The sequence below is a fragment of the Thamnophis elegans genome, chromosome 2 (assembly GCF_009769535.1).
Source record: "Thamnophis elegans isolate rThaEle1 chromosome 2, rThaEle1.pri, whole genome shotgun sequence".
NCBI classification, from domain to species: domain Eukaryota; kingdom Metazoa; phylum Chordata; class Lepidosauria; order Squamata; family Colubridae; genus Thamnophis; species Thamnophis elegans.
In genome coordinates, this window is record NC_045542.1 from 156,541,865 (window position 1) to 156,552,303 (window position 10,439).

Consider the following 10,439-nt stretch of genomic DNA (forward strand, 5'->3'; position numbering starts at 1 on the left):
CAGGGTCCTCCACATCCTCCAGGGCCGACTCATAGGGCCCCTCGCTGTTGGAGTCTGGTGGCAGCTCCAACGGCTCCTGCTGGGCCACAACAAAACTGGTGAAAGCCGACTCTGAGTTTTCCCGTGGCTTTCACCTGAATGGAAGTAAAAGTTTTCCTTTTCTCACCCCAGTCACTGATCACGTTGTCCAATCCGAGTGCTGGCCAGTCGCTCGGGTTACTGTCTCCTCCTCTGGCCAGCCACCTATGCGAATGTCCTTGGTTCCCACAGGAAAACTTTATTGTTTTGGCTGCAAACCCCCAATATCTAACTATATCCAAAACAACATATATTCTTGAGTAGTTTTATTCCCTTTGCCTTCCACCAACACTGATTTTATAAATTCCCCCCATATTGCATTATAATTATTTACTTTAATCATCCCTTTTTAAAGTTTAATTTCTGTTGTTAATTTATCATTCGTTGCCATACTCCAAATTTTATTCTACCACTCATGTCTTTGGATGTGTTTCTGGGGCACATCTGCTTTTTTACTCTTAGGGATTGCTTTCTCTTACAACTATAGTGAGTGTGCTTTGCTATAACACAGAAGATATTCATTCTTTGTATTGCTCATGTATGCTATCCAAAGTTGTTCAGATTGGGGCATCCTATAGTTGGAAGGGAAGGGGGAAGGAAAGAGAAGGAGAACAGAGGTAGGTTTCACATAATCTTACCACTGGTTCTCTGTGCACTGAAAATATGAGCACATGTGAGCATGCCAGCTTTGCTTGCTTGCGTGACTTCTGCACATGTGCTTTGCTCACACACGTGACTTGCAAACATGTGCATGGCTTAGAAAACGTGGCTAAATAGGTCAGCATAGCACCGGGGCGGGTGAATGGCCGTGGGCAGGCCCACCCGCAGGTCACTGCTACCGGTTCAGTACGAACCGGCTGAATACTACCACTGAAGGAGAAGGAGGAGAAGGGCAGACAACAGAAGGGATAAATGTAGATGTACAATGAATATGGGTAATTTCTGCCTTTGAGTCAGCATTGACTCCTAGCAACAGCATTGAAGTCCCTGCAGTCCTCTTGGCAAGATTTCAGAAGTGTTGCGTGGACTGGCCAAAGGTCACCCAGCTGGCTTTGATTCATATTACTCATCAGGCACTATTTTCATTCCTGTTTCCCCTTTCTGCTCCCAGCACCCACCACAAAGACAGAAGCTACACCGAAGCCCTCTTTAGGAGAACTCTCCATCTCTGAGGCCACCAGCAACTCTGTCCTTCTCTCTTGGACCATCTCCACGGGGAGCTTTGACTCCTTCCTGCTCCAATATAAAGATGAGGAGGGCAGAACCCAAACACTGACTGTGGAGGGAGATTCGCACGAAGTCACCGTTTTGAATCTGGCTCCATTCCACAAGTACAAGTTCAACCTTTATGGAATTTCTGGTCCAAAACGTATTGGTCCCATTTCTGCTGAAGCCACCACAGGTTAGCTCTCCTTCTTCTTTTTCTCCTCCTCCTCCTTCTCCTTCTTCTCCTTCTCCTCCTTCTCTGTCTCCTCCTTCTTCTCCTTCTCCTCCTCTTCCTCCTCCTCCTTCTCCTCTTCCTCCTTCTCCTTCTTCTTTTCCTTCTCCTCCTCTTCCTTCTCCTTCTTCTCCTCCTTCTCCTCTTCCTCCTTCTCCTTCTTCTTTTCCTCCTCCTTCTCCTCTTCCTCCTTCTCCTTCTCCTCCTCTTCCTCCACTTTCTCCTCTTCCTCCTTCTCCTTCTTCTTTTCCTTCTCCTCCTCTTCCTCCTCCTTCTCCTTCTCCTCCTCCTTCTCCTCTTCCTCCTTCTTCTTCTTTTCCTTCTCTTCCTCCCTCTCCTTCTCATCTTCCTCCTCCTCCTTCTTCTTTTTCTCCTTCTTCTCCTCCTCCTTCTCCTTCTTCTCCTCCTTCTCTGTCTCCTTCTTTTCCTTCTCCTTCTCCTCCTCTTCCTCCTCCTCCTTCTTTTCCTTCTCCTCTTCCTCCTCCTCCTTCTCCTCCTCTTCCTCCTTCTCCTTCTCCTTTTCCTTCTCCTCTTCCTCCTCCTCCTCCTTCTTCTCCTCCTTCTCTGTCTCCTCCTTCTTTTCCTTCTCCTTCTCCTCCTCTTCCTCCTCCTCTTCCTCCTCTTCCTCCTCCTCCTCCTCCTCCTCCTCCTCCTCCTCCTCCTGCTCCTCCACATCTTTTTTGACCATCATGGTGCATTTCCATTATTTTTATTGACCTGGAAAAAAAATCTACAGTATGTGGTCAATAACAGTAGATATCAATTTGATGGCACATGATCAATCCATCAATTGAAAGGAAATGCAACCTTCTGAGATAGGAATTTGGGATCCTGTGGATTTCCACATGGTGCAGTGCCCTTCAAATACAGTGGTTTCTGGGGGTGCCTGTAAAGAGGAATCACCCTATTCAGCAGGTTAACTGAGATTTGGTGAGCTCAACTTTATTGGAAATTGTCTAGATGGCGATAAAGGTCTCCTTCCCCAGATCTCTGCTTTACTTGAAGCCCTTTCCAATTTTAGGATTCTTACCACAGTCCTTGTTTTTCTTTCATTTTCATCTTCCAACTTTTCTTCCCTTCTAAAATAGATTTTCAAGGTTGGACAGAAGGAGCTGCTATGGTTGTGTTGCCCTTTGTCTTTTCCTCTCAAATATTCATTGGGAGGGGGATTTCTATACCTTCTTTCCAGTAGTGCGTTGTAAAAAAAATCCAGAGAGGACATTCTTAACAGTGATGGAATCTCTTCTTTCTCTCCCCCATTTTCTCTTTTAGCTGAACCAAAGGAGGAGGGGGAAGAAGAAAAAAAGGAGGAAGATGGGGAGAATCAGCCTAGCTTGGGTGAACTGTCTATCTCTGAAACCACCAGCGATTCTTTTCTCCTTTCCTGGAGTGTCCCAACTGGGAGCTTTGACTCCTTCCTGGTTCAATATGAAGATGGCGGTCTGCAGAGCTTGCCTGTGGATGGGGCTTCCCGTGAAACGATGGTCTCCAGCCTGACTCCATTGCGCAGTTACCAGTTCGACCTCTACGGCATCTCCGGTGGCAAACGCCTGGGGCCCATTTCCGCCAAGGCCTTAACAGGTCAGTACAAGCCACTCATCCCTGATTCTCTTCCCTGGGTTAAGGGAAAGTGTAAATCTTTTTGTACAGCAGTGTTTCCCAACTTGGGCTGTGCAAGGATTTTAATGGGCTGAGGAATTCATGCATCATAAAACTGCTGGGTTTGGGAAACGCTGGTAGGGTGTCACCCTTGCAGTAGTTGGGACAAAGCAGGGGTTGGTTTTTTACTACCTATTCTGTGGGTGTGGCCTATTTTGTAGGTATGGTTTGGTGGTCATGTGACTGAGTGGACATGGCCAATTTGATGTCACTCACCAGGAGATGTCATGGATTGGGTAAAATGTGGTGAAGCTCACTTAACAACGCTCTTGCTTAGCAACCAAAATTTTGGGCTCAATTGTAGTCATAAGTCGAAGACTATCTCTGCCTTCCTCTGCATGGCAGCCTTGTCCTAGTAAACTCCTTCTCCTTTCTGGCAATTTTCCTCTCTGTTAGAGGGACCAAAATAATCAAGACAATGTAAAGTTTCCTGCTGCAGCAGGAGGTTGGACTAGATGACCTCCGAGTAGCTTTCTAGCCCTGAATTGCTGTGTTGTCTGTCTGTCTGTCTGTCTTTCTTTCTTTCTTTCTTTCTTTCTTTCTTTCTTTCTTTCTTTCTTTCTTTCTTTCTTTCTCCCTTCCCTCTGTGGGAAGCAACCGTCCCTGCCCCAAATAACTGCTGAATGTCATTATGCAAACCTCCTTCTGAGCAGCTTTTCAACTTAAAGCAGGACTCCAAAGTTTGCAGCTTTAAGACTTGTGGACTTCAACTCCCAGAATTCCACAGCCAGGCATGCTCAGTTCCGATTTAAAGTAACAGCATTGTTTTTCTCCTTTACTGAATCTCCTGGCTGAAAAGTGAGTTTCTTTCTTTCTTTCTTTCTTTCTTTCTTTCTTTTTCTTTCTCTTTCTTTCTCTTTCTTTCTCCCTTCCCTCCCTCCCTCTCTCTTACTTTTTAAAGCTTTTTTCCCCCTTGCCCGAACCAGCAGGGCGGGAAAACTTTTTTTAAAAAGCTTCTGATGAAGTTTCTGATGGGAGAACAGGTTTGGGCGCATGGCCAAGCCACCATTACTATCGGTCCTATCCGGTATGCCAGATTTTCATACCGTTCCGTACCGAAAGGAACCCCCTTCTGGGACAAAGCCTTAAATGATCTTACTTCATGACTGAACTCCATTATCTAATCATGGGGGACTTCAATTCTATAAAGCCTTTGTAAGACCAAACCTAGAGTATTGCATCCAACTTTGGTCACCACACTATAAAAAAGATGTTGAGATTCTGGAAAGTGCAGAGAAGAGCAACAAAGACAATTAAGGGACTGGCGGCTAAAACATATGAAGAACGGTTGCAGGAACCAGGCATGGCTAGTTGGTGAAGAATTCTCAGAGTCAGCTTTCACCAGTTGTGCCAATATGATGTATCCAATAAATTGTTCTTTGAGAAACCTACCTGCCTCGGAGTTCTACTTTCAATTGGTGCATTACTTGGAACGCTGACACACTATTTTCAATGAGGGCAAATAAAGATTTTGGCTGGACAAGTGTTTTCCACCCCTTGGCAACTTTAAGATGTGATTGGACTTCAATTAAAGACACTATTAAAGAGTTTCTTTTTGTATCTTTTTTGTATATCAAATTAGAAAAAGAGGTCCAATCTTTAAATGAATTAGAAAAATACCCACAGCAATAAAAGAAGAAAACTTTAGTCTGTAAATTACAGAGAGTCACAAAGAGAAGGTAGAAGAAGAAAACTTAATCCATCCATTTCAAAAGGTTTGCATAGATTCGATCCATGTAAATAACATTTAAAAAGTAAGATAACCACTGTCCAAAACCATTCAAAATTCAATTCCGCCGCTTGATTCTTCTATTCTTTAATTTAAATTGGTTTTTGAGTTTTTATAGGCAGTCTCTTTTTTAAAAACAATAAAAATTCCTCACCAGCTGGAAACACTTTCCGTATCCTTCCGTTTTGAAACCGCCCTGACTTTGTCAGCCTTGGCTGGATTTTTTGTCACCGGCTTGAAGAACTTCTCTTGCTTCTTTCGAGGATTTTGCGATATCCCCGAGATCAGCAAGACATATTCTTCCTGTTCACCGTATCTTCGGGACGGTTTAGGTCCGTTTGGACCACCCAGTGGCAAAAGTGTTGGCTGTGGTCTCAGAGCATTGAGACCATACAACCATCTCGTCGCAACATTGGCTCCTCCTCCACTGACACACTATTTTCAATCAGGGCGAATAAAGATTTTGGCTGGACAAGTGTTTTCCAACCCTTGGCAACTTTTTAGATGTGATTGGACTTCAACTCCCAGAATCCCCCAGCCGGCCATGCTGGCTGGGGAATTCTGGGAGTTGGTGTTCACATATTTTAAAGTTGTCAAGTTTGAGAAACCGTAGTCTAGGAAGTCCACAGTGTATTTTGTGCTGCGATTATCTTTTTCCCCAGCCCTCATTTTTTTTCACTCTTCTTCTTTGTTTCTTCCTTTTTGTCACAGCTCCGCTACCTCCACATCAGAGCACAGAGGAGCGTGGCTCTCCCAGCCCATCTCCAAATCCCAGTTTTGGGGAGCTCTCTGTGTCTGATGTCACCAGCAACTCCGCCCGCCTCTCTTGGAACGTCCCTGCGGAGACCTTTGACTCCTTCCAGATCCAATACAAAGATGCGGAAAACAAACCACAAATGGTCCCTGTGGACAAGGAAACCAACACCTTTGTGATCTATTATCTGGTACCTTCCCATAGGTACAAGTTCAATCTGTACGGCATCTCCGGACGCAGGCGCTTTGGACCAATCACTGCCAGTACCGTCACAGGTGAGGAGCAGTTTTAAACCAGAGGTAGGAAACGATGGCCCCTTTATGACTGGTGGACTTCAACTCCCAGAATTCCTGAGCCAGCATGACTCAGGAATTCTGGGAGTTGAAGTCCACCAGTCATAAAAGGGCTATCGTTCCCCACCTCTGGTTTAAACAGTACGATTCTTCCCTTTGCAATTTTTCTTTCCCTTTTTTTTCTCTGCGAAAGATCTTTTTCTTCCTTCCTCACAGCTTTGATTTCCCAGCTTATTTATGTATTTTGTTAGATTTGCGTGTTGGCTAGCTTACCTATTGTGACGTCATTCTCGACTCAATTAAATAATAAATCAGAATATATTAAAATACAGTATATTAAAAGAGTCGAACTATTTTCCAAAGCACCAAAAGGCCAGAAAGAAAGAAAGAATGGAAACTAACCAAGGAGAGAAGCTACTTAGAGCTAAGGAGCAATTTACTGACAGTGAGAACAATTAATCAGTGGAACAACTTGCCTCCAGAAGTTGTGAATGCTCCAACACTGGAAGTTTTAAAGAAGAGATTTGTCATGAATTGGTATAGGGTTTCCTGAGCAGTGGGACAGTAGGTTTGCTGACCAGGGGGTTGGACGAGAAGGCCTCCAAGCATCAGTGGGATTCGCTTACCTTCCCTACTGGTTCGCAAATGCGCTCACACACAGCGTCTGCGTATGCACACCGCCTTCTTTGCATGCGCAGTGCTCGTGCATTACATTGGAGAGAGTGGGCGGAGCCTCCTGCAGCCACCACTACTGGTTTGCCCAAACCGGAGAGAACTGGGTCAATATCACCTCTGCTTCCTAGGTCCATTTCCTTTCTGTTATTCTTTTATTCTGTTCTATTAAGTTGCTTCATCACTGGAGGCTTTCAAAAAGAGATTGGACAACCGGGCTTGAGCAGGAGGCTGAACTAAAACACCTCCAAGGTTCCTTCCAAATCTATTATTCTATTTTCTCCCCCCCCTTTCTATTTTCTGAGACAGCACAATTATAAAACACACAAATGTTTGGATCTTTTTTTCAAAGTTGCAGGAATACTCAGATATGGAACAGCAGATTTATGAATCAATGCAACCTGAAAATGGTTATTTTCTGTAATAAACCAGCGAAGAACTTCCTAGCAGTTTTATATTCCTAGAACATATAGGAGCCTTACCAGTGGTGGGTTTTTGGAACCTCTTCTGTAGGTGTGGCCTGCTTTCCAGGTCCACTGGTGGAACCTCTTCTAACTGGTTCGGTAGATTTGATGAACCGGTTCTAACGAAGTGGTGCGAACCGGTAGGAACCCACCTCTGATCGTTACATGCACAGTACAACCCTCTTTTCCAAATGTTTGCTGGTTGGGAATTCTGGGTGATGTGGTCAAACCTGTCTCCAGACCTGGGAAACTCCTGATATGAACTTTGTCTCTGAAAAGAAAGTTGAGGCTAATAGAACCTCAGCCTCTCCCTCTCTCACTCACTCAACCGTATTCCTTTCCTCTCTAGCACCAGCAGACAATGAGAAGCCATCAGGTATGCCTGGAGAGGTGGACCAGGAGGTCTCCACTGGAATAAGCCCCCGATTGGGCATGCTCTCGGTCTCAGAGGTCACCAGTCATTCAGCCCAGTTATCCTGGACTGTCCCAGAGGGAAGCTTTGATTCTTTCTCAATCCAGTACAAAGATGCTGAAGGAAGACCCCAAGCGCTTCCTTTAAGGGGAGACTTCCGTGATGTCATCGTTTCGAACCTATCCCCTTCTCACAAGTACAAGTTCAATCTTTATGGTATCTTCGGAAAACAGCGCCTGGGACCAGTCTCTGCCCAAGTGATCACAACAGGTTAGCAACACCTGATGGGGGGAGAAAGAGTGGGAGGGATACAATCAGTGAGGGGTGCTTGGTGTCCTCTGAGCTTGGCGGTTTCCTTGTAGACATTTCCTCACACGAACCTTTCATTTGAAAAAAACAAAGCACAAGTTTCTCATCCTTACGAGCTTACATTTGAAATTACAGGTAGTCCTTGACCAGTGGTGGGATTCAAATAATGTAACAACCGGTTCTCTGCCCTAAAGACCAGCTGGGTGGGCGTGGCTCGGTAGTCATGTGACCGTGTAGGAGTGGCCAACTCAACATCACTCACATCGATGGGCGCTTCGCCTTAGCTGTTACAATGTAATAAGGGTTAACCGGAGAGGCAGTTTTTATAATCAGGGCAATAAAGATTAGGCTAGAAACAACACCAGAATGTTTCCTTCCTGCCTTCCTTACAGGATTAGGCCTGTAAAGTGGGGAAAAAACAAAATGAGATTTCTTCCAACAATCGGTTCTCTAAACTGCTTACAAAATTAACAACCGGTTCTCCCAAATAGGCGCGAACTGGCTGAATCCCACCACTGTCCTCGACCTACAACAGTTCATTTGGTGACCATCCTAAATTACAAAAGCGTCAGAGTTTGTTGCAGAAATCACATCCAGAAAGCACAGACAGATAACTGATTCCAGCAGGATTCATTAATTTCTCTTTATATACAAGCATATATATATACAATGCCAACAGCGGAGAACAGTTTCATTTCACTTCAGATCAACAGACAAGTCCAGACTAGTTTCGTTTCTCAGCACAAACTCAGAGCTATAGCCACGCCCAAACTCCAGTCTGTTTTCCCAACAGCCCTTATTGGCTGATTTAGTTGCTATGCCTATTCATTGGCTGACTTTGTTACTATGCCCTATTCCAGTTCATGAATATTCCGACAAAAAACACCGAAAAAAAGTGACTTATGACTGTTTTTCACACTTGCCGCATAGTCATGCAATCAAAATTCAAATGCATGGCAACTGGCTCATTCTTATGACGATTGCGTTGTCCTGGGGGGGTCATGTGATGACATTCGCATTTTTGACATTCTGATCAGAAAAGTCAATGGGGAAATCAGATTCACTGAACAAGCCATGTAACTTAACGTAAGAACTGAAGTGATTCACTTAACAACTGTGGCAAGAAAGGTTATAACACGGGGCAAAATTTCTTCTGGGCGGCTATCCTTCATCATCTTCCTCTTTTATTTTTGCAGCTGCCGAAACATCTGGGCAGGTTGAGGAAAAGAAACAACCAGAGGAAAGTACAGGCGAGAGCAAACAGCCCAGCCTTGGGGATGTCACTGTTTCTGAGGTCACCCCTGATTCCCTTCTCCTCTCCTGGAGCGTCCGGGAAGGAAGCTTTGACTCCTTCATTGTCCAGTACAAGGATGCTTCAGGCAATCCCCAGACGGTACCCGTTGACGGAGCCATGCGCTCCCTCCATCTCTACAACCTCACACCTTCCCAGACGTATGATTTTGACATATTTGGAGTTTCTGGCTACAGGCATCTTGGGCCTCACTCAGTTCACACCCTAACAGGTCAGTGATTGATTGATGGATCGACTCATTGATTTAGCCAACACACTTCTACATTTCTAACAAATAAAATGGATTTCAGGTCCCACATCTCAGCCAAGTCTCTCTGAGGCAGCTCATAGTTCTAAAAAATTGTAAATTTTATCCCTTCAAATCCCTGCAGCGTTCTGGCTTTCCAAACCCTGGAATTGTACAGTTTCATTGTCTGTGGAGATTCTCAGTCATCCAGGTTACGGTTTTCTCAAAGGTGCTTTTTTTTTTCAAAAGACAACTGGGTTTTGTTTTTCCTTGAAGATGTTTTGCTTCTCAGCCAAGAAGCTTCTTCAGTTCTGACTGAATGGTGGAGGATGGAAGGATTGATATTACTTGCAGTCATCTGGTTGCTACAACTCTTGCTGAGAGCCGTTGAGGCCCCTTGGCCCATCAGGACAAGATTCAACCATTAATTTGCATTTGTACGACAAAAGTCACTCTTTTGAAGACAGCAAAATCCACAGTCTGGACAAGAGGCCATATATATTAAGGTTGGACATCCCTCTCTCAACAGAGGGACAGGAGGGAATACGACACCACTTATCTCCTGTTTACAACTGTCAAAGTGTGCACAGTGTGATTACTATTTTGAGACAAACCAGGAGCATAATACAGTACACAGAGGTTTTGTCTTTCTAACAGTTGTTTATCTACAAGGCATATAGATATAGAGATAGATATATAGAGATAGAGATAGAGATAGAGATAGAGATGATATAGATAAGATAGATAGATAGATAGATAGATAGATAGATAGATAGATAGATAGATAGATAGATATAAAGAGATAGAGATAGATATATAGATAGATAGAGAGAGAGCTAGAGCTAGAGATGATAGAGATAGAGATAAGATAGAGAGAGAGGGAGAGAGAGAGATAGAGTTAGAGATAGAGATGAAGATAGAGATAAGATAGGGGGGGAGAGATAGAGAGGTAGAAATAGATACATAGAGATAGATAGACAGAGATATATAGAGATGTATAGATAGATATAGGTATAGGTATAGGTATAGGCATGCACATACGTACATACGTACTTACATACTACGCAAAACCAGGCAACCAATCAATCTTCAA

The 10,439-nt window shown here is 44.2% G+C and overlaps 1 protein-coding gene across 8 annotated transcripts in view; it reads left to right on the top strand.

The window, feature by feature from the left end:
• Positions 1-10,439, top strand: part of LOC116504730 (tenascin-X-like) — a 134,529-nt gene that overhangs the window by 87,611 nt on the left and 36,479 nt on the right. For all 8 annotated transcript variants that reach the window (XM_032211940.1, XM_032211943.1, XM_032211947.1 and 5 more), the window contains 5 exons: positions 1,190-1,480; positions 2,789-3,097; positions 5,616-5,933; positions 7,437-7,769; positions 9,005-9,331. In XM_032211940.1, the coding sequence (XP_032067831.1) occupies positions 1,190-1,480; positions 2,789-3,097; positions 5,616-5,933; positions 7,437-7,769; positions 9,005-9,331 (1,578 nt within the window). The remainder of the gene's footprint in view (positions 1-1,189; positions 1,481-2,788; positions 3,098-5,615; positions 5,934-7,436; positions 7,770-9,004; positions 9,332-10,439) is intronic.